The sequence below is a fragment of the Miniopterus natalensis genome, chromosome 2 (genome assembly GCF_054644295.1).
Source record: "Miniopterus natalensis isolate mMinNat1 chromosome 2, mMinNat1.hap1, whole genome shotgun sequence".
Taxonomy (NCBI): Eukaryota; Metazoa; Chordata; class Mammalia; order Chiroptera; family Miniopteridae; genus Miniopterus; species Miniopterus natalensis.
In genome coordinates, this window is record NC_142082.1 from 108728178 (window position 1) to 108752143 (window position 23966).

The following is a 23966-nucleotide window of genomic DNA, read 5'->3' on the forward strand; positions in this document are numbered from 1 at the left end:
GTTGACCCAGGCAGGCCCACGCATGAGTCTGTAAGCCTCTACGTAAGGGGTCTGAGCACAGTTGCTTCTGGTATCAGATTTCAATACAGTTTGGTGGCTGGTTTCTCAGGCTTTGCTTAGTGTTCTGGGGCCAGCTGTGAGGCAGTTTGGAAGATCAGCAGCTCACGGGAACCCGACTGGCTGGTGTCTGTGTCCCGTTACATATCACACTACAACGTGTAGCTCCGAGTTGGCTTGTCCTGCTCCCAGCCTTCCTGTGTTAGGAGGCCAGGAGCACCTGATGCGCACAGAGCCGGGATGGTGGGAGGACTCTACCAACTCGGCAGCGGAAGGACTGAGGCCACGGGCTGCTTTTCCTGTGCCTCTCTCTGTACGTCCATCTCCTCTGCCACTCATTTGCGAGGCAGGCTCAGCGCAAGGAAGCTGATGGCCCGGGCCACGTCCTGCTTTCCCGGCTGGGGCTGCCCTTTGACCGTGCATCTAACCAATGAGCTAAATCGGTCTTCAAGTGCCCAACAACCCATCCAACACCAGCAAACAGAGGGAGGCAGAGGAGAAGTGTCTTCACGACTCTGCTTCCTTTCCAGCTAGGTCATGTAGTTGCCACATGTTTACCTGGCTTCATTCATTCAAATTTGCCAGACCCTGTCCCCAGGCCTCTCTCAGGGGCCTGTCAGCAGGAGGTCTGACCAGGAGGGCGGGGTGGGATGATTTTAATTGCTTGCTTAGTCGAGGCTACAACTGCACAAGGAGGGGAGATGAACCTGTTATGTTGTCTGTCACTGCTGTGATTTTACTCTTCTTTCCTGTCCCATTATCTGCCATAAAATCCCATGACAGTCCCCTGCGAGGGCTGCGTGCAGCTCAACTTTAAAATGTTGATGAACATTTGAGTGAAGCGGAGCCCTGTCAGCTCGCTCACGCATATGCTCTCCTTTGCAGTACAGCAATAGAGCCTGAAAATGAATTCGCAGCAGATGCTGCTTCGTGTTGGGGAAGACGGAGGATATGCTTAATGCAGGATGAGATTAGCAGAGAGGAAAATGACCTTTCTAGGGTGTTGGAGTTAACACCCGAGTCTGAGCCACCCACTAACGACACGCTCGTATCACAACAAACAAATCAAACGCTCATAGGGAGGGCACGGGGTTCACACCTTGTACTTCCTGATGCAAGGTGACTCCTCCGTCTCAAGGGTAGCAATCTCGTGAATCTGATTTACAAACCTAATATTTAAAAACCCAGCATTTTTGAAGGATTACGCTTCCTAGGGACAACCAGGATGATCTTGGGAGAAAACGAAGTCTCGGGGCCCCTAGAAGTGCCCTCTGGGAACAACAGGCCAAATAAGCTTCGCCAGATGGACGCGTCCATGCTGGGGGGAGGGGGTGGCAGGGGGCTAGCAGGGGTGCTCAGCAGGGGTCTAGGACAAAACAGCTCCCGCATCGCCTTACCGAGACAAATTTCATTCAGCTGAAGTCCATAAGGAGAGCCATTTTTGCTGAGGAATGCTTGGAAAATCTTTTCTTTGGCTTGGCCTATAGTATCACAATCAAGAACATTGACTGGAATATTCCGACAGACATCTGCACTGTCGTTTTCCGGGATTTTTTCAAAGACGACGTTTAATGCCTGCAAGAATATAAACAAGTTTTCAAGTCGATTAGATCACTGCAATCTGAAAGGCATTCATAAAAGACACGAACCTTGGCGAGCCCTACCAATACCTCCACGGCACCTTAGCAACCACGGGACTGTATTATACTTTAATCTTTTTTCCATAATCCATTCTTTTCAGGGATAATGGGAAGGAAAACAAAGTACAAACTCTCATTATAGAGCAAGTATTGAGTAAATATATCTGAGAGTTAACTATATATACTCATAAATAGTCGAAAAATGGTGATTTCTGATTTCATCCTGGGGGGAGGAAAAAAAACTTGGAAAGTTTCCACAGTCGATGAGGGCAGACTGGTGATTATCTCTTTTATTAACAGGACCAGAGTCCCAGGAGTGAAGTTCCAGGTAGCAGGAAGGGTTACGAGGTCCCTGCGTTGCCCAGGCGGAAGAGGTCACTCTTTTTTAAGAGGTTACTTTTCCATATGCGGCATTAATTATGGTAACATCCATCTCCCCCTCCAGACTGTTTCCCGAGCCCTCATTAAAACACCTAGATCCCCACGCTGTACCATTATCCTGGCATTAATTACATTTCAGGGTCATTACTTAACGTTTTGTCAGTTAACATTCCCCCAGTGCAGCGAGACTCAGAATCAGATGAACGGGGGAGGTACAGCCCCTGTGAATGTGTGAAAATACCCAACTAGGAAATGTTTCAAAGGGCAAGTTCAGCTTTACTTTGTCCAGACAAAGAGCACATGGACACATCTGAAATAACAAAGTTTACTTACTACGGTCTTTGGGGGAACTGAGTCATAGACTGGACATGCTAAACATATTTTATAATTAGCATAGCATACAGCTTAGGGTCTAAGGCCCTAAGCATGGGGTCCGAGGCCCTGGGTTCGGTGTGAAATGCACACTTCCTTACCGTTTTTGAGCCTGGCTGTGATGAGGGAATGTGAAATGATTAACCACTGAAAATGCTCAAAAAAATGAAAGCACCAATGATGTGGAGAATGGGGGTCCTTAGGGCTAACAACTTTAAAGTGTGTATAATAACAGTACCTGCCTTGTAGCCTTGTTATGGAAATTAAATGAGATACTACATGTCAAAGGCCTGACACGGGGCCAGGCTGCTGGGAAGGGCTAGATGATAATAATAACAGCAATAAGTTATTTTATAGAAATATTGCAATTACTATTATTATTGTTAATATTGACGTTTGGAAACAGAGACCCAGCTGGCATTGAGCAGACAGGACTCTGGCCATAGCTCATTATCTGTCAGAGGAAGGAGGGTGCTGCCAACAAGCAAAATAGGCAGAACGTCTGCTCCGGGGTCAGACTCCTGGGCTCAATCCCAGCCCGCCACTGGCCAGCTGGGCAACCTCTCTGCAGCTGCTTTGTCACCTGCAAAGGGGCAATAACAACAGTAACTGCCTCCCTGGGTTCCTGTGATGATGAACTGAATTAACCACGTAGCACTTAGAACAGTGTCTGGCTCAGGAGTGCTTGGGATGATACGATTTATGGATCAATGACAGAGAAAAGGGGCTTCTGAACTCGGGAGGCTGTCAGGGGTGTGTCTTCTCTTTACTGCCTTTAAATCTTGCCCCTACAATCCTGTTTCCAATTATGCAACAGGACACTTTGGTCCAGTCCTAAGCAAATGATCAAAACTCTGAATCAGCGGAATCTGAACTCTGAGGTTAAGGGGTGAGCTCAGTCTGGCCTGTGTGAGTTCCGTTCCCCCTGGAACAGCGTTGCTCCCGTGCCTGCTCTCAGAGCACATCTGTGTATGGGCCAGTCATGCACGGGGAGGGTATGCAGAAGGACTGTCTGCAAGGAACCAACATGGCAAAGCCTCATGACAGAGTCTGCTCCCTCACTTCCCTTTCTTAGCAACATTCACTGAGCTCTCTGGGGCCATACAACTTGCCAAGTGCATTTCAAGGCATACTTTTTAAAATCTTCTCAATATTCTGGGGAAGATGGTTGTATAATTATTACCCCCATTTTAGAATGAGGAAACTGAGGCACTGAGGGGCCAGGTAACTTGTGCAAGAGACACAGCTCCTAAGTGGCAGAGCCAGGAGTTGGTGCCATGAACCACTCAGCGACGGGTCCCTCCTCCCACCAGCCTCCTCCCTCACTCTCCTGGGCCCGCCTGCAAACCTCCAGGAGCCCTGTGTTAGAGGAGGCTCTAAGTGGAGTCCTAAGCTAGACCCCAGCACTACTGGAGAGTTTTACACCGCTTTATAGGCAATGAATGTTCTTAAAAACATAACTAAAAGTAGTTTATAGGTTCTGGAGGGGGCGGGAGGGTAAATGCGAGTCCTGCCTGCTAAGGTCTGAGCAGACTTGCCCGTGGCTCCCAATATTTCCCTACCCGTTGGCCTCCTCAGTGGGTGGTGGCGGCGAAGCTGTTTCACAGGCTCCCAGGATAAAAGTGAATAGAAAGCACCTTTAATCAGAACTCCAGCAATCCCAGCCTGTTGAACAGTTTCATAGGTATTTGTGAAACAACACTGTGACTACCTAAAGGGCACTATTGTCTTTAACAAAAACACCGCTTTATAGGCAATGAATGTTCTTAAAAACATAACCAAAAGGGAAAAAAAGCTTAACTGGATGTAAAATAATGTAAACCTGCCGTTGCGTCCACAGTGAGATGCGGGGAAAATGACAGTTTATAGAGTCCACAGGGAATTCTGAGAGTAAATTCAGACATGAATTGATTTGTGTTCATTTTTTACACTGTTAACACATATACTCAGCAGCAGCCTCCTAAAGCAGTCACCCTGCCCCGCGCCGAGAGCTCAGGCGCAGGCCTCTGCTCCCGGTGCCAACTCTCCTGCTCCCCTCCGAGACCCCTGGAACCAGAGTCTCCCCTGTGCCCTCCTCCCTGCTAGGGGCTGGGTGTAGGCGAGACCTTAAGAGAGTCCTTGTTCTTGGAGAATCATCTAACTCACACTTTATTTGAGAAATAAGGCATCACCTGTGAAGTAACATTGAGCCACCAGGTGCATCTCTGTCACCCTCAGGAACTGGTCACAAAGGACCCGCAGGGAGGTCAGGGGGCTGAGAGCGCAGGCAGACTCTCCTCTGCCGGCTCCTTCCCAACTGCGGAGCAGGGGTGAGTCATCTAACATCTCTGGGCCTCAAAATTCTCCTTGTTCCTATCTCAAAGGAGTGACAGGACTACTAAATAATAACAATAACAAATTAAGGGGTGCTTCCTGAGTGCCAAGCGCCTTTGGAAATTATGTGTATTTGTATATGTAAACTCATCTCAGAAACAACCCTATGACACACACTCTATCATGATTCCCATTTTACAGGTGAGAAACTGAGGCACAGGGAGATTAAGTAAATTGCACAAGGTCACCCACCAAGAAAATGGTGAAGCAGGCCATGTATCTCTGTCCTCAAACACTTGGTGATCCTGTCTTTCACAATATGAAAATGTTTTGTAAACTAAGCATGGTCCAAATCTATGGGATGGTGATTAATTTTTAATGTCCACAAAAGGCTAACGTGTTCTGAAAGTATACTTGTCTCTTCACCAGAAATCTAGCCCTCTATTAAGAAAAACCTCTCTAGCTCTATTTCCCTGGCATGAATGTGTTAGCAAGGCCTTGGGAAACAGATATGGTTGGCTGTCCAATCAGCAGCCATCTCTCCTCCTCCTTTGCTCACCGAAGCCAGGTGTTTACAGCACTGGGCACAGGCCAGGTCAGACTGGTGGCAACTCCCTTCTCTTTCACCAGGGGCTAGTCACGTAACCCAGTCCTGGCCAGTGAGACAAAACAGAAGGGGAGAGCAGTGCTCAGAGCTGCGTTAGCTATTTTGTGACTAGGAGGCAAGGCCTAAAGGAGCACAGAGAGGGTAACTCAGGGCCCTGACGCTGCTGAGTGGACAGACCAGCCTTGGGGCTACTGACCTCCAGACTTTCTGCTCTAAGATGAAATTCCATGTTCTTACTATTTCAGGCACCATTAGTGAGATCTGCTCTTACTTGCGGCTGAATACGCCCAACCTGACTGAGCTCGCCTTGTTGGTGCTGTGGTAGATAAATCCATTCACTGACACTCATCCACTTTGCATCTGTTGTGTGCAGGGCACTATAGATGATACAAAGGAGAGCCTGGCACTGAGCCTGCCTGGGTAGTATTTGAAAACTGGTAGAACTACTGTGGGATACACACAACAAATTCTAATATCAGGTAAAAAATTCTAGGTATAGATTGTTTTAGAGGTTCAGGGAGACATTACCTCTAGCTTGAAGGAGGGATTTCAAAGGGAGAAAAATCAGGGAAGGCCGCATGGAGGAAGAAACATTGGCATTGTGTCCGGAAAGAAGCTGCATGTGCAGCAATACGTGAGGAAGCCTCTGAACCATGGAGACACTTGGCTTCAATTCTAATTAGACTGGTGAGCAGCAAGTTCCACTCTTTTACTCAGGCTACTCAGTCAGGAGGTCTAGAAAAGAATCACAATTCCTTTGGGTGGAATAGAGGGTGAAGGACTTGAAGGACCCTGTTTGCATTTCCAAAACCACCGCCTGCCATCTGAGAGCGAAGCCTTGTACTATTTACAGAAAGAAGAGGTGAAGAAGAGAGCACATCTTCTCTTCTAATAAGGTTTTAGGTTTCTACTAATAATAGCCAGCAGGACTGAACACTTACCATGTACTGGGAATTGTCTCAAATGCTTTGCTAATTTATTTAATCTTCACAACAGCTCTATGAAGTGGGCACTGTTATTAGCTTCAACTAACGGCTGAAGAAACTGGGGCAGTTTCTTCAACTGAGAGGTTTAGAAATGTGTCCAAGGTTGCACAGCTGGTGATGGTCATAACTAGAGTATGTCCATACTCTTAACTTTGAAGCCAAGAAGTCAATAAACATCTGAAGGGCCGTCCCAATCTGCCTGAGGTTCTCAGAAAGTGCTATCAGAGCAGACAGGTTGGACATGAGCAGCCTGGTAGAGGCGGGTCCGCCTCTTTACCTTGGCTTGGCACGAACCCGCTCCATCTGGAGCACCCACAGGCGTTTTTGCGGAGCTCATGTCTGCCCAGAATAAAGATGACCTTCCCCAGCCTCTGCTGCTGCTGGCTCGGCCATGGGATAAAGTTCTGGTCAATGAGATGAAGTGGGTGTGCTCTGTGGCAGCCTCTGGGAAACTTGCTTAAAAGACGGCTGGTGACAATCTGTCCTCTTTTCTATAGCCCGGCTTATGTCCTGCTGGCTGGAACGTAGAAGGACGCTGGGGGTGAGCAAGTACCTTAGACCATGAGGTGACCTGAGGACAGTAGAGAGAAGGAGCCTGGGTCTGCAAGGACGTCCCAGAGTAGAGGCGCCCACCAGTGTTGGACAGCTCACCCCAGAGCTTCATGGGGAAGAACAATAAATGTCTCTGTTGCTTAAGCCACAGGTATCTTGGGTCTCTGTTTCTTGCAGCAGAACCACATCCTAATGGATTCAGGATCATGCCTCTTACAAATAAGGGTTATTACAAGGGTGAGGCTATTTGGAAGATGTGTGGCCCAGAACCCAGAGAAAGACCAGACTGGAAGGGCCCTTTCGCAGCGTGTCACAAACCAGCCCCTTTAGGCAGCAACTAGTTCAGGTTTATTATTGTGGTCTCCTATTCACATCTGTCCAGTGAGATGTCATCTGCCATGGGTTGTAAATGCCCAGATGTGAGGTATGTGTAACATTTTGAATAGTAACATAAGCTTTTAATTACAATGGATTCAGCTAACCAACTCGCTGCATCCCCCATCACCAATAAATAACCAGCCAAAAATGGTGTGGAAATACTTTCTGCTTAGCAGACCTTCGAGTTAACAAGAAAAGCAGCTCAGACAAGAAAAACTATTAAGTAATAAGCACCTACTCTGTGCCAGCAGCACAGCTAGACATCTTACGCATTATTTTCTGATCTCATAACAAACATACAGGGTTAGGTTTTATGGCCACCTGCTTATAGATGAGGAAATAGGCTCAGAAAGGCTGAGTGACTTGCCAGGGAGTAAAGAGGCTGAGCCCACATTCACACCCAAGGTCACACTCCAAACTTCACCTCTTCTGCACTAACCACACAGCACTTGGTCATACAGCCACACTGCTGAATCGCCAGTGGCTTTACCCAGTGGCCCTTCACACAGCTTGATGGTTTCAGATACTAAGGTAGAAAAATTAGGCCACAGGTGGCTGGGAGGGGGAATCGGAAGCGGGGGAAGAGGCGCCCCACTTTTTTTTACACATTGCCCACTTTCGGGGGAAAGGCGGATCCAGCTGCCTCATCTACTCCTCAACCATATTCTCGGCTAAGGCCAGGGACGTTTGCTCCGTCCTTTCTGGAATACCTCATAATACCTAGATAGTAATTTTAAAACAATTTGTTACAAACCAGCAACTTTATCATAAAAGGCCTTAGGCCAATAATTACTTTCATTAAACAAAACCTATAAAATGTTTTTCTAATTTCATTTCAGAGCCAACTAAAGGTCATGACGAAAAGTCTGGTTTTTATATAAGACTGAAAGAGAAAGAGAAAAGGGGGGGGAGAGGCAGTAAGCCACTTCCAGAAGTTTAGCAGAAGCAGCATGAATTCAGAGCTAAAAGTACAAAACCTCTGATCTGAGGTTTTTCTCAGGCTGGAGTTGGCAGCCCTGGGACATCTGGCCAGATGCCCCTTCAGCGCTGTTCTTGCCTGCTGACCTCCCCTCTCTACCCTCCCTTCCCTGTCTCCACCAAAGACGGAGAACCCCAAGCTTCCTGGATCAAGGTACTTTGCCCAACAGAATGAGGGAGGAAGGCCTTTTCCATTTTGAAGGAAACAATTTAAGTTAATGAAGAGATTTCCTCAAATTTCAATTTCTCACACCAATTTTTTCTGTACCTGCTAGCATATGCTCACACTTGTTCATGCTAGAATCAAGCAAGAATCTGTCTGATTTAGCCTGAAATGATTGATTTCAGCATTTTAGATTTAATATGAGTTTTTCACAGTTTTTTGGTTTTTGGCGAAGTTTGAGTTTCAGATTTATGGAGAGTGACGAGGCAGTTCTATTGCTGTGTCCCTAGGAGGAGAGGAAAGAGGCCCAGGCTCTTGGGGTTGATGGAAAGGTGGAGTCCAGTTCTCCTACTCTATTATATCAAGCTCTAGATTAGAGCTGGCAAACTTTCTGTAAAAAGCTAGATAGTAAATATTTAAGATTTTGCAGCCGGTATCCTCTCTGTTACAACTACTCAACTCTGCAGTTGTAGCACGAACAGTCATAGACAATAGTAAATAAAGGGACATGGCTGTGTTCCAATAAAACTTTATTTACAACAACAAACAGCAGGGCCATGTTTGGCACATAGGTTGTTGTTTGCGGATCCCCTGCTCTAGGTACTAGTAACTTCAAATGGAATGCTGAATTTGACAATGCAAGAAAAGACAATTCTAAAAAACGCCCTTATCTCCGCCACAATTTGCTATAAATATAAAAGTTACCATTCTCTGAGGGGCACAAGTGTAAATAAGGATGCTTAACAATGAAATAATAGAGTCACATCTGAGCCATAAAGAAGAAAATTAAATACTTTTGTATTTAGGTAACTAAATTATTTTCTAATTCCATGATTATGGGTTGTGAGAAGGGGATGAGAGGAAAATCATTTGAGGCACTCATTTAACATTAATTTTTTACTTTCCACTGCTTATCATCAGCTAGGGAATGACTTACCTAAAATGATTATAAAAAATGGTTTCACTTCTTTGGTCAGGAAGCTCAGAACAGTAACTGTAAAGCTAGTAATGGTTTCAGTATTATTGCAAGTCATAATGGAAATGATTTGCATTATGGTGGAGAGAAAAAGGGGGGAAAAGCTCAAGAATTGTTAATTAACTTCACTGTTTCTCCACAAATGCTAGGGGTATTAAAAACAAGATTGCCGAAGTGCAAACATCAGGATTTAATGAACAATGGGATGTAACTGAAGTAAGAGAGAATGACTTAATCGGGACAGTGGGTTGTTTAATCGTGGGGATAACGAATCTCCTGAAAGGACAAACTAAATGGGACACAAGGAGCTGGGGAGCGGTGGGGACAGCCACCGTGCTAACAGAAGCACGGGGATGAGAAATTCTTGCTAGAGATACCGAGGGCTCCGCTCTATGTGACATATTTTATTAAACACGATTATCCCAGAGATGGTAACTACGAGGCGAAAAAAGACAGACTGGTGGGGGCGGGCATCACCCTTGAATAAATCGTGGTTGGGGCATTAAGATTTCTGCAGGCATGTATCTGTGCCTTTTCAAGAATTTCTAATAATCTTAAAGACCTGCTCATAGATGTGAGAATGAGGGCAATGATCTGTGTGCTGGCACACGTTGCCCGGGCTGTGAAGATGCTATCTCTCAGATGCTGCGACTGGCAGGCTCATTTCCTGGGTTTAAGGGTTCAAAAAAACATTTCTCGCCTAACTTTGATTACAAGTCACTCTTCTCTTGCTAATTCAGCACACTTGCTACGAGTTATTGGGTTTTCTCATCTCTTCCTGAAAGTGAGTAAATGTCCTTTCTCCCCCTGGTACACTTTCCCGGGACTGAAATCCTCAAGCCTCCGCGCCTCCGAAGCTTCGGCGGGGGCCCTGCAGCCGCCCCCTCCCCGCAGGGCTCGCTCAGGGCCCGGTTCTCCAGCCACAAAAGCAACGTGCCCAGCTCTGCAGAGGAGCGAAAACCAGAGGGAGAGGGTTCATTCCTCTTCTAGCTGTCACACCCGAGTCCCGGGGGAGCAGAGGAGGACAGGCCTGCGGTTCAGACCTCGGGGGCCCGCGTTCGGAGGATGGCAACGCTGGGCGCTCTGCCCCGCTGCGCCCCAGCCCCGGCGCCGTGGGAGGGGGTGGTTTCTGAAGGCGCCAGAGGAAGGGAGACCAGGGGCCTTTTCTTACATTTGAGCAAAAACAGAGGCATTTTCCTCTCGGGATGCAGGGAATAAAGAAGGACTTCTCAGAGCCCATTTGTTAGAATAATAATTTCATGTAGGAGAAGTGGCAGGGTGTCTTTGTGTTCTAGAAAACACCCCACGCCTCAGGGAGAACACATCCTAATCTTAGAGGTGTGAGCCCTCCTTTTTAGGTTGCTATATGAGGTGCTGTGTTTCTGAGCATTTAGCCAAACAGGAGTTGGGGGGCCTTTTTTTTTTTAAACGTGTCCCTGCCATGGCACCAGGCTGTCACTGCAAGTTGTCACGGGGCTGCTCTGGATTTTTGACTTTTCTTCCTTGAAAGAATTTATACACATACTCACTCCAGTTTGTTCAGCACACCTTGGTTTTCAATTACTTAAACCACCTCAGGCAAATTTAGAAAATCAAGACTTCAAACCACTGGGTGTACATGCCAAGGAGGGGGAATTAAAGTGAGAGCGAGGGGGAGGAGGGAGTAGAGAGATGTGAGGGTTAAAGCTGTGGAACTTGCCTGAAAGGAAATGAAAACCTTTAAATTTTTTATATTGACCTTCTGCTAACATTTTGTCACACAAGCATAGACTGGATCACGTGCCTTCTCCGGAGCTTCTAGTACAATCATCCGCCATGAAAGAGAGGCTGGGACAGAGCCAATAAAAGGCATTAAAGTTCACTGTCAAAGGCAAGGCCCCCAGAAAGAAGTGGCCCACCCCCTTTCCAGTCTCGACTCTAGACATCTGATGGCAAATCCAAATTTGAAAAGGAAGATTTATGTGGACATCTAAAATCATAATTTTCCATTAGTCTTTCTCCCAGGGGTGAGAAAGGAAAAAAGAACCCAAGAGTCAACATGAATTTCTTCAACATCAGGAAACACTTTGATGATGAGTTGAGTGTTAACAAATCATAAGCACATGGTTTTAATTGACTGTGAAATAAATAATGTTTCAAAATGAAAGGGAAAAGTGTTCAGATGTAAAGCATTAAAAGGGACTCAAACCTCAAAAGCCGCTTCAGGCATTTGACTTCCCCCCACTCCCAATCCCATCTTCTCCTTTCCCTCTCCTTCCTGTTGGGGTTCACGTTTTCATGAAAGTAAATTACTGCTGGATTCCCTGACCTATATTCACTTGCAAGTATTTCTCTTTGGGAACCTGTGGGGCTTCTAAAATGTTTCAAAGTAAAAGCACAAACATCTTCTGGTTTAGGACCAAGGCCCTGGGTTTGAAGACAAACTCAGGATCAGCAGAAGGAGAGACAACAGGCCCAGATACAAAGCTCATCTTTTGATCTCCAAGATGCCAGTGGGTTCTCCATCCCCAGAGACGCTGAATTAATCATTCCCAAGGAAAGACCCAGGCATTGGTCTACCTGGATCTGCATTTCTAACAAGCGCCCGAAGAGCCATGAATTAAATTTAATAAAGCTTTAAATAGCACTCACATGCCGGGCAATGTTCTAAGTGCTTTGCAGAATACAGACTCTTTTAACCCATGAGACAGACAGGCACTGTGATCATCATCTCTATTTTACAGACAAGGAGACTGAGGCACAGAGAGGTTTTGAAACTTGCCCAGTGTCACACAGCTAGGCAGTGACAGAGGAAGGATTCAAACATGCCTGGCTCAGAAGTCAGGGTTCTTAACCACTATTCCAATAGTTCTCCAAATGTGCTTTTGGAGGGAGCTCTTTAGGAATGCAAACCCTCAGGCCATACCCAGGATCTCCTGGCTTAGAAACTCTGGGGTACTGTCTTGCAATTGGTGCTTACTAAGCCCTCTAGGTGATTCTAATGCATACTAAAATTTGGGAACCACTGCACCCCACTGCCTCTCCCATGCAGATGGTGTACAGATGGAAAACAGAACTGTTAACTTTCTGCTCAGCTTCCTGCCTGGTGGATGGGAGTTGTGTGTGCATGGTGCCATCTTCAGTGGAGGGTGAGCTATATCTTCCAATGACCGAGAACTCGAAACAACTGATCTGTGGGCTACGCCGCCACCAGAGAACATAACCATAAGGCGGTCTACAGCAATGTGGTGCCTTGTCCAATTAGGAGATGAATTCTTCCAGGATGACACTGCCGTGCTCGCCACGCAGAGCAAAGCCACAGACTCAGATCCCTCACTGAGCGATCCCAAAACCTCACTGTCATTTTTTCCTGCTTCTCCACTAACAAGATTGTGAAGAAGCTCAGAGTGTCCATAGGGCTAAAGATCAAATCAAGACACAGCAATCTCTTTCCCAAGTCTCTATTAATAGAAAAGCGCAGAATATTCCTAAGTAATTTTGGAGATACTTACCATGCTTCGTTCTCTAAAATTCCTGTATGTGCAGGAAATTGGTCCCTCTCTCTTTAGGGGGGGAAGTGGCTGGGTGGTGGTGGGGTGGGGATGGGTGGAAAGCAAGTTCTCGGATGGGTGAAACCCTCCCGCAGCCAGGCAATCATCCTGGAATGATTTACAGCTTTCCTCTAAAAATAACTATGAGATCACAGAACATTAAGTGCATGACACCAAACATTTGTAACTAATCCAAGAAAATAAAGTAAGGGCGTCATGTTGCATGGGGAACACAGTGGAGTTTGTTTTATGTTATCATTCTAAAATAAGATGGCCTCAATTTGGCTGAAATATATCTTCACACATTGTCTTGCAGAGCAGAGCCATTTGAGAAATTCTGATTGCAATTATAAGTGCTGAATAGGGAGTACTTTGCATTTCCTTTGACGATGCTGAAAGCTATAAGCAATCCTGGTATTAAAATCTTTGGAAATTGATGAGTACCCCAGGCATCATTACAATACTTTCTCCCCTAGCCCAAGCAATTAAAATCTATTATGTGAACACGTGTTAACATTTTATCAACTACTGTTTTTAATTGACTAGATGTGTGAGGCCTCCCACAAGTAGGAATGATACCTGTTCACTGTAAGTGATCCCCTAGCCCTCACCCTACCCTCCAACCCCCAGCCAGACTTATTTCTGAGTCCGGATGGGAACGGTCAGCACAGACGTACCACGGTGCTGAATTCCGGGACCTGCCACAGCAGCCAGTCTTCATTGAGAGTGTAGAGGGCTTTGCACGTGATTACATCTACGGGACCCTTGTTTATTTTCTGGTTCAAAGTTGTCACCAACAAATAGAATGGCTCTCCAACAGTCTCCTTGGAAAAGACACAAAAGTGACAGTTAGCTTTCTGCAGAATCCACTGTACTTTCCAAAGAATCAAAGTTTCAGTGTGTGTCAGCACGGCAGGAGACAGGAGGCAGTGTTTTCTAAAAACCAACAGCAAACTCCCAAGGAAATACATGTTGCTCCACTTAGGACTGAGAACAAAACTCGGGCACGTGCGCACATGCACTCAGCCGACAGCCACAAGAAGTGCAGGCACTGGTGGAGCACCCCTGCCTGTGAGGCCTGTGTGTGCAGACAGTGCTCATCAGCTGGCTAACACCTAAGAACACCGAGTAGATGCAGAGGCTGAGCCTTTGCATACATCCCTATTTATTTATTTTTTTAGAAAAGCCGAAAATGAATGGCACTTTTAAAAATGCACAACAATTAGCCTTGGTAACTAGAATAAACATAAGAACATTTCAGACATCGGGTGCTCACAGCCTTTCATGAAGGAGGCGGCCTTCCTGCCGGTCCCATGCTGTTCCCAGACCCAGTGCGCGCAGTCCCGCTGGGCACCTTTATGGGGGCGGAGCCACAGTGTGTGTCACCTCCTTTCCCTGGACCAGAGCCACCCGCCTGCGCTAAGGCTTTTGCCAAACATCCTGACGGCCCATCCTGAGGGCTCCTCTCTCCATGCTTCTGCCACTTGCACCCTTTCCTGGGCCAGGGGCTGCCACCTCTGCTGTTACTGAAATGCCTCAAATGTGTAGCTACTCTGGGCTTAAATGGAGCCTGGGCAGCCCAAGTGGAAGCTCGTGTGTTCTGCTGCTGCAGCGTTGCTAAATAAGAAGCCTCCCTGAACAACAGACACGAAGGAGAATATGTGGGGGAGGGAGCGCCAGGCCCGAACCAGGAAGTCGAAGGCCTCCGCGGGCACGGCGAGGCAGCCAGGGGACGAGGGCCGACGGGCTTGAAGGGAGCACACACTGGCCCTCGCACCCGCTTCCTCTGCACACATAAGCTGAGGCTTCTTTTAAGTCCCTGCTCCCCCCCCCACCCCAGCCTTTATACCGACTCCAAGAGCACGAGCCCTCCCCAGTCCCGCAGCTTCCTCCTGCTCCCTTTATCGCTTCTCTCCCCCCCCATCGAAACACCCTTGAGTCTCCTCAGTGTAGGACAGGGGTGAAATGTTCAGAAATTTCCCAGGTGGAGGGAGTGTTGGAACTAGTACACAACATTTAAATTCCTTTGAGAAACTTCCTTTATTTAGTGGTTCACAACCACACTGCTCTCTTCTCTTTCCCTCCACCCTCTTAGGTAATGTCCCAACCACAAGAACCTCCGCTTCTCCTTTCCTCCAGCACATCAGAGACGCGGTAGTGCCCTCGTGAGGGGCTGGAGGTGCCCACAGAGGCTGGCGTCGAGGGCCAGGTGGGCTCTCCGGAGCTGTGTGGAGGGGCAGCTAGGACTCAAAGGAATCCTCCTGAGTGCAGCTACACTCACCTCACACTGCTGCTCACAGGCGTGGTTATAACCCGGATACTCATCAGCAGAATCCCCAAGGGCCCTGGTAAAAAGTTCAGGAGCCTGGGCCCTACTTTAGACCTACAGATCCAGAATCTCTCCAGCTGAGAGGCCTGGGCATCTGCAGTGTTAACACCTTCCCAGGGACTCTGCTGTGCAGCAGGCTTAGGAAACCATGGGCCGTGGGGTTTCTTTGTCACCACTGAACACACGTCTAGGTTAGTCATACCTGCTGAGGGCTTAAGCATCTTTTCAGACCAGGGCACACACAGTGGCCTCGGAAGCTGGCCTGCGGCAGAGCCCTGCTCACCCAATTGCCCCCACTCTTCCCCTCCCATGATGGCAGCTAAGCTTGGCCCCTTCGCCGACTTTTCCCATAAGACCCGACTCTGGTCCTGGCTGAGCCAGAGGCTTTCAGCACCTGTGATCTCCTTCCATCCTTAAATCCTCTCCTAAGCCTGTAAGAAGGTACCTGCCTCGCTGGGGAGGCAAAGAGCTCTCAATTCCTGGCGCTATCGCACGCTAGCTGTGGGGTCTGGGGAAAGTCACATCTATGCTGTGTGCCTCAATTCTCCCCTAAGTAGAATGGTCATGAAGGTACTTACCTCATGGGATTTCAATGAGAAAAGGTGAACAAAGCTCCCAGCATGATGTCTGGCACATTCAATAAATGGCAGTCATTACTACAGGGTTGTCCCAAAAAATGTATAGACATTTTAACAGCTGATAGCTCAGTTTTGAAAATGAAATGTATTTTTATAAATACTGCCTTTATAATTATTCAAAGTGTGTGTGTACATTTTTTGGGGACACCCTATATTATTGTTACTTTACTGCCAGAGCCTGGGAGGTTCACAGGGGTAGTTACCTGAAGGTTACAGAGCCAGTGGCACCCAGTCAAATGTTTGTGGGGTAGGGCAGGGGACTAGAGCTATCAGAGTCCTACACCACCTCAGGCGCCCAGTGGGGGAAGTTGGGCCCTCCACTGCAGAGGGAATTATTCCACTGAAAATGAAAGTATCGCCCACTGGCTCAGTGCCACTTCCTCCCGGTGAGCATGCCACCCCCTCACCCCAAGATGCTCTTCAGTTAGCACTGCAGAATCTTGACCCAGAACCCTCTGCTCAAGGGGGCCCTTTGGGCTTAGAGCCCAGATTTTTGGAGTGACTCATCCAAGGGCAGCAAGAGCATGGTTCTGACCAACCCCTGAGGGCTCAGAGCAAGAATCACAAGATCCCAGAAGAGCTGGAAAGGAATTTAAAACCAATGACCACTACCCTTGTTTGGTGGTAGATGCCATATCCAGAGACACATAGCTCTCTGGGGCTCAGATGAATTTAGAGCCTGAACCTGTAGCTTCTAACCAAGACTCCTAGTCCAGTGCTCATTCTACTATCCCAGGATTCTCAAATATCGGGCAGATGGAATTACCTGGAGGAGCTTAGAAAACATGGGTAATAGGGCCCCCACTTGCAGAACTTCTGGTTCAATGGCACTGTGGTGGGGCAGCCATCTGCCTTTTAAACTAAGCCCTGAAAACTAGGTAAGAGTCCCGCTTAAAAGGGTTCCGTTTAGAGGAAGTTGTGGCCGAAACTAGATTGGTGGAAAGCAAAAAATATTCACCCCAGAAATAATCACTGAACACCTCCCCAAAGCGTATGATGATTTATACCAAGTAAACAGAAAAGAAGGCAGATTTCATTAATCTTAATAAATGGGTATTGCCTTGGGAGAGGAAGGGGTTGGTAAAAAAAAAAAAAAAAATGTTGTGCATCTACATGTAAGATTGCATTAAACATTAAACTAAGCACAGTCTATTTAAAGTGCTGCTTTTGGATCTAAACTTAAGTAGCACTGTTAAAACCGGTGGCATAGCAGTATATCTTATTCAAAGTTTAATTAGATTTTGAAACTAGCTACAAATACACAATTATGCAGTTTTGCTGGAATCTGGATGGCTGGTGAAATTAAAGGAAAAGAACCTTCTGCACCAGGGGCCTCAGAGGGCCGAGTGGAGATTGGGTTCAACAGAACACTCTCACTCTTCTATCAATATTTTATGATAATGATGGCCAACATTTACGGAGTGCTTACTCAGTGCTAAGCAACTGCACACATTTCCATCTGTGCCTCAGAACAGGCCTAAAATCATCTTCTTCCAGTGCCACAGGTTACAAAACCAAGGCTCAGGCAGCTCAGGGCCTCTGGTAAGTGGAGTCTTAATTTCAGACCAAGCAGTGGGCTTCAGGGCCTACTCTCTGAACCACTGGAATCTGCACAAAGTTTGCATTTGAAAATGTTTTAAGATTCAATTAGATTACAGCCAGGATGTTAAAGTGACTCCAACAAAGTGGACTCAAGGGGCGAAGGCTCTTTGGGGACTTGCTTTATAATATGGGATGACTGGTTAGAATTGAGTGTAATTAGCTTACAGCACATTGGTACGTAAATGGGTGTTTCCCAGATGCTTCGGAGGCCCCCAAGAATAGGGTGTTCTTTGCAGTATCTGAAATATTCCCTCCACTCAGTACAGTTTCTTAAGGGGGCCGACTGGGCTCTGGTTGTTAATGAATGAAGTGAGGTGGGCTCAAAAGTCAGTTATGCAATATATGTTCCAGACATCTACTGTATGATATTGTGCCTATAGATAGCAACACTTAAAAATCTATTAACACTTAAATATCTGTTAAGAGGGTAAGTCTCATGTTCATTGTTCTTACCACAATAACATTTTTAAAAAGAAAAGAGTCTTACCTGAGGAAATTCTAAATGAATTACATTTGCATTAGGCCAGTTACACCAAAAACAATTTTTACTTTCCCCTTTGTGTGCTCCTGGTAAGGACCAGTGATGGGGAACTCAAGAAGTTAAAAAATTTTTAGCTTTAGATATACAGTTAATAAGCTTGGTAATTGATGCATGTAGAAAGCTATTGTTGCAGATACTAAATGTATGACTGGACCTGCCCTGACTTTGGGACACCAGAAAACAATTAGACCTTTGTGCTCCAGGAGGACTGCAAGTGACCAAGACAGTATTGGAGCCTTTGTGCTCCACCCAGGATGCAGATAAAGAATCACCCACCAGTGAGGCCCAGCCAGTGTGGCTCAGTTGGTTGAGTGTCATCCCACGCACCAGGAGGTAACCAGTTCAATACCCAGTCAGGGCACAGGCCTGGGTTGTGGGCTTGACACTAGGGGGTGTGCAGGAGGCAGCCCATCAATGTCTCTCTCTCATCGATGTTTCTCTCTCTCTCCCTCTCCCGTCCTCTGAAATAAATAAAAACATATTTAAAAATAAAAAATAAAAAAGAGAATCACTGGTCAGCAGATGAAGGGATGCTCTGAAAATCACTGGACTGCAGCTTTTATCTGATTAACTTTTTCCCTGAATTCCAAAGCCTTTACCTACACTTTGCTTCTCCTTCTAAAAAGGGTCAGCTGGAGATGAGATGTAAGACGGTCTTTAGGGGACACAACCCTCCTTCTTCTCAGATCACAGGCCATTTGAATAAAGCGGCCATAAAGATTCAATCTGTCTCTACTTATTGGTTCTGGTGGTGACAGGTAACAGGAGTGCCTACTTTTCTGGTTTCACCAGGACTAAAATCGAGTGAATGCTGACTCCATGGAGTGTTCAGGTCTTATCCTGGCAAAGACATCAGCAGCTGCTAAAAATAACTGCCTATTGTCTTACCTCTGACACTGCCGAGGAGGGGATTCGACACTTACCCGCAGAAAACCAGAAAGGCAGACGGACATCCAGTTTGTGAGGAGTTTTTCAACCACGGACTCGGTGCGTCTTAGCATGAGTTTAGGCTGCATGTTACTGGACTGTTCCATCAGGTCCCTGGTCAGCACCTCCAGGATGCTGGTCAGATAGACCAGCTTGGTTTGCAGGGCAATGGTTAAGAAGGAGGCAAACAGACACCTGTTTAAAAATAGAGCCTTGGTCACAATAGCCAAGACATGGAAACAGCCGAAGTATCCTTCAGTGGACGAATGGATTAAGAAGCTGTGGTACATACATTTACACACATGGCAAAATGGAATACCATTCAGCCATAAATAAGGCTGAAATCTTGCCATTTGCCACCACATGAATGGACCTGGAGGGCATTATGCTAAGTGAAATAAGTCAGAGAGAGAGAGAAAAATATGTTATGATCTCACCGGAACAGAGATCGGATTATTTGTGGTTACCAGCAGCAGGTTAAGGGATGAGCAGGGGGAATCGAATGAAGGGGGGTCAAAAGGTACAAACTTTCAGTTAAGTGTCAGATAAATAAGTCCTGGGGGTGTAATGTATAGCATGGTGACTATAGGAACACCGCTGTATGGTGTATTGGAAAGCTGTTAAAAGGGTAATCCTAAAAGTTCTCATCACAAGGGGGAAAAGCATTTTTCTGTAGCTATATGAGAGTAACTAAACGATTGTAGCAATCATTTTGCCATATATTTATGTCAAATCATCTTGCTGTATACCTTCCACTTATCCAATGTATGTCAATTATATCTCAATAAAAGAGAAAAGAAAAATATATACAGATGAGAAAAAGCACACACACAAAGGAAAACGCAGAGCCTCGGACAGGGAGGTGGCTGCGCTTGGCCCAGGTGGCAGTTTCCGTGGCAGCTGGGGGGCAACGGGGTCCTGTCCAGGGGCGCTTTTTAAAAAACAGTCTGGGTTTCAACCACCTTCATTCTCCATCCGTAAAAATCACACACTGATGTTAACTTCAGGACATTTTATGTGTTTTCAGTCCTTGAACTTTAAACTAGAGTGGTAACAAGAAGTGAGCGTCTTTCCCGAATTTTCAGGGTGTTTTTAAAAATAGAAAGTATCACTTCCACTGTTTTGATTCAGGACTCATGTTTTTTCTCGGTGTTGGGGTTTTTCAGGGATTTTTTGGGGGAGGGAAGTTGCATGTGTGTGTCTTTAGAAAAGAATTTGTGTTGGGGCGGTGTGATCTGAAATGGAGATACCACAGTTGCGGGACCACCCAGCCAAACAGCCTGTTCTCAAGATACCAAGCTCAGGTTGTGGTTTGGAAATAAAATAAGGAGCTCAGGTTTTATTTTCTCTACTTAATGACTTTCAAAATATAAACAAATTGACCAATACCTGTCCTTCACTGAAAAGTTCTTCTGCTTTTCAAGGGTGTGGATGACAGTAACAAGGAAACTTTTATTACAAATTAGGGCATCCAAAGCTGTGAGACTCTCATTCTTGTCATTGGCTTCTCTGTTCTGGGGGGGAAAAGTGTATAATATAGTATAGTATAGTATAGTATAGTATAGTATAGTATAGTATAGTATAGTATAGTATAGTATAGTATAGTATAATATAACTTAAAGTTAGATAATAGATTCACAATGGGTTTTCCAAGACAATGAATTATTTCATATTGAATTCATGATCCCAAAAAACCCACAATAAAAATTCAAAGTAATAATGGAGATGATGATGATGATGATAACACTATGCAAGTCAGGCAGTCATGGGCTAAAAATGAAAACTTATAGACTTACATGCATATCTTCAGTGAAGATGTGTGTGAAGCCACCTGACTGAGAGGAAGGAGACACTTTTATTATTCATAACATCCAAAGGAAATGAATAGTGTTTTTTGTTATAATACCCAAGTCCATTTTAATAAAGCAGAGACACTATTTGCTAATCCGAAGAGCCCCTGGGCTTATGCTCACTGCATATTCTCTAATGCATAATAAATAATTATTCAGCTCCCAAGAAACACCGATGAATTCTGAAAACCTCTAAGAATAATAATTATCATGGCATCAGTCCCGTTTTTGGTAGATGAAGGCATCTCACACTTTAGAAGAACTAACTCAAAGTTAAAGAAGTGTGGTTAAAGAAGATTATGCAAATATGCAAACCACTCCTCGAAGCATAAATACAGAATTGTGTTGGTAAACTTTCACATGTCTTAGCTTAGTAGTATCTACTGTCTCGATACACAGTGTTATTCAAGAGGGAGAGGAGTGGTTAAAAGCTAAAATCTGGAGCCAAACTAACTGGCTTCCAGTCCTGATTTCATCACATACTGGTCATATCACTGTTGACAGGTTAGTTAACCTCTCTGTGTCCAACTTCCCTCATCTGCAAAATGGGGACAATAGTGGTTCCCATCTCATGGGCTTGATGTGAAAATAAAATAAATAAATGCATAGTAAGTTCTCAATGTCAGCTATTATTGTTTTTATCTAACTTACAGCGAACTATACAGCAGTCCTGTTCTCCTGCTGCTTCCTAAAAATATTTTTACGAGTGATGCTATGTAGCCCCTGGATATAAACTTTTAAATTTGAATTTTCTTTTCTTAATGTACCATAAATCTTATTGGAATTAAATGATTAAATTTTAAAAAGAATGCTGAGTAACACTTTAAATGAGTCAACAGAATAAAAAATAAACTTGTTTTTCTTTCCTTGTTTTTTTTTTGTTTTTGGGGTTTTTTTTGGTAAAAATTAGAACTTCAGGCTATTTATCTATTAAACTTCTTCTGCAGAGAATTTCTGATTTGTTAGTCCAAGCAAGAAGACCTCAACTATTTTGGTCATGCTTTCCCTTGGTAGTAGGCAGAAAAATTGAACACTGGTTGCATTTCCTACTTCCTACTATTTTTCTGCTGAACCAACTTTAAGCAGATAGGCAGTGTAAACAGTCTGCATCTTGACCTTAAGTAGGGAAATGCCGCCTTGGCTTCCCTAAGACTCCTACTTCCTTTCATTCAGATTTCCCTCTTCTAGGAGGTCAGATGCTCTGCTTACCCTTATTTCTTATTTTCATCAAAACAAAGTAGTCAATATAATGAAAAGCAAGGCTTAAAAGCCAAACCCAACCGCAAGGTGAAGAACCAGGAACTGGTGATGCCTGGGCCTCTGCGAACCTCCAATTCCCTTTGGGTTTTGCCTGTTGTTATCTGGCAGGTGGTGACCACCCAAAATCTCCCTCTACCACCCAACGCCCAGGCTAAGGTAGGAGCTCCTGATCTCTCAGGAGAGGGCCTGGTTAACAGGAGGGCTTCTCTGCAGCCTGGCATGCATTTCAGTGGGCATTGTCCTAATAGAATATGTTCCTCTGTTCACTGTATCTTTTCCTAATTATTATTCAGTTTTAACTTAGGTCTTCTCGATAGAGTTCTGATAAATTTATTCTTGTTTTTCCCGGGTCTTCTCAAAGATTGTACACAACCCAGAGTTGAATCAGTCTGGCTTCTTGCAACTCTCTCTCTTTTCCTAAAGCAGCGACTCTCAATGCTTTTCATCTCATGGCACACATAAACTAATTACTAAGATTCTTTGGCATGCCAAAAACTATATCACATTTTTGGCCTATCTGACCAAAAAAATAGGTCTAATTTTGATTCATTCACACCAGATGGCTATTGTTGTGTTGGCTGTTGTCATTTTTCACTTGACAATCTAAGGGAAAAGAGGTCGGTGCCCCTGACTAAAGAGTCAGGTGTTGCATGTTTTAAAAATTCTTGCGGCACACCAGTGTGCCACGGCACCCCAATTGAAAATCAGTGTACTAATACAGAAGTGTCCCTGGAATTTTTCAAACACTCGCAACAGTCCTCCTTTGCATTCATCACTCTATCTTGCTCTTGATTACTGAATTTAGAAGACAGGAAAATTTCTTTTTCAGGCCACAGATTACTCTCTTCAGCACTCAAGAGCAATCATTAAATATAAAAGCCCACACAGTACTCATGTTGATGGTAGAAATCTCTGCTATTTTCTTGGTATTAAATTCTTAATGGGGATCTCAGAGAGCTGGGAAATGGGACTCGTGATGCAAGCTTTGCTGAGGCTCTGCACCGTCATCCTGATTCAGGGAATTGAGCTCCCCTCCCCACTGGGTGCTCTCCTGTAGAAATGGACCAGGTGACAAATGGCAAGTCCTGGTGCCTGGTACTCTTGGAGGATAAGTTTAAAAGAAATACTTTACAAGTGCAAAAAGCTGAAGTCTTATTTATAGCCTCCTTGATTTACAACATTAAGGCTTGGACAAAAAATATGGTGGGTGTTTTATGGCGGTATCCCAACCTCCAGACACAACATCACGTATCATGGTGTCCACTTCTAGAATGACAAAGAAACTAGAAATTGCTTACTGCATGTGTCTGAGTTTCTGAACTCTAGGCATCCGGCCAAATGTAGCTGAGAGGCTTCGGAGAAGGTGATACAACCTCTCTTTTGGCCTGGAAAGATTTCTGGCTTTGTTTAGAAGTCTACATTTAATCGTGATATTTAGTGTTGATGTGTTCCAGAGGTTGGGGCTCTCTGTGGTCACCAGTTCTGGACAAAAAAGGGCAGTTTGGTGGAGCTGGGGAATCAGGACGAGGCGGTGATGACAGGAGGATGAGTGGACCTCGCCAAGGACTTGGGAGGGTAAATGAAGGAGGCTGAGTGAGTGGGTGAGAAAATGGAGGTGTAAGAACATGAGTGAGACCGAAAACCCAAAGGGCTGAGTAGACTACTCCTTGGATTCCTGCCACAAATCCTTCACTGGGTGCAGCTACTGCTCCTAAATGAGGATGATGCTAACTGATTAGCTAAATAACAGCTACTGAAGTGAACCACAAAACTCTACATTGCTAAAAAACCACAAAAACTCTACATGGCTGTTATCAACTCAAATTCTCCTAGACATGTCTACTTTCCTGCCTCCTGGCCGGTAGTACTTTTCATTTCCAATTGAG

General features: G+C 45.4%; 1 protein-coding gene across 1 annotated transcript in view; it reads right to left on the reverse strand.

Moving 5' to 3' along the window:
• Nucleotides 1-23966, reverse strand: part of PLXNC1 (plexin C1) — a 155148-nt gene that overhangs the window by 23671 nt on the left and 107511 nt on the right. The window contains exons 18-22 of the mRNA XM_016215211.2: nt 20767-20805; nt 20360-20484; nt 18967-19165; nt 13611-13757; nt 1455-1632 (exon numbers count right to left, since the gene is read on the reverse strand). Coding sequence (XP_016070697.2) covers nt 1455-1632; nt 13611-13757; nt 18967-19165; nt 20360-20484; nt 20767-20805 — 688 coding nt within the window. The remainder of the gene's footprint in view (nt 1-1454; nt 1633-13610; nt 13758-18966; nt 19166-20359; nt 20485-20766; nt 20806-23966) is intronic.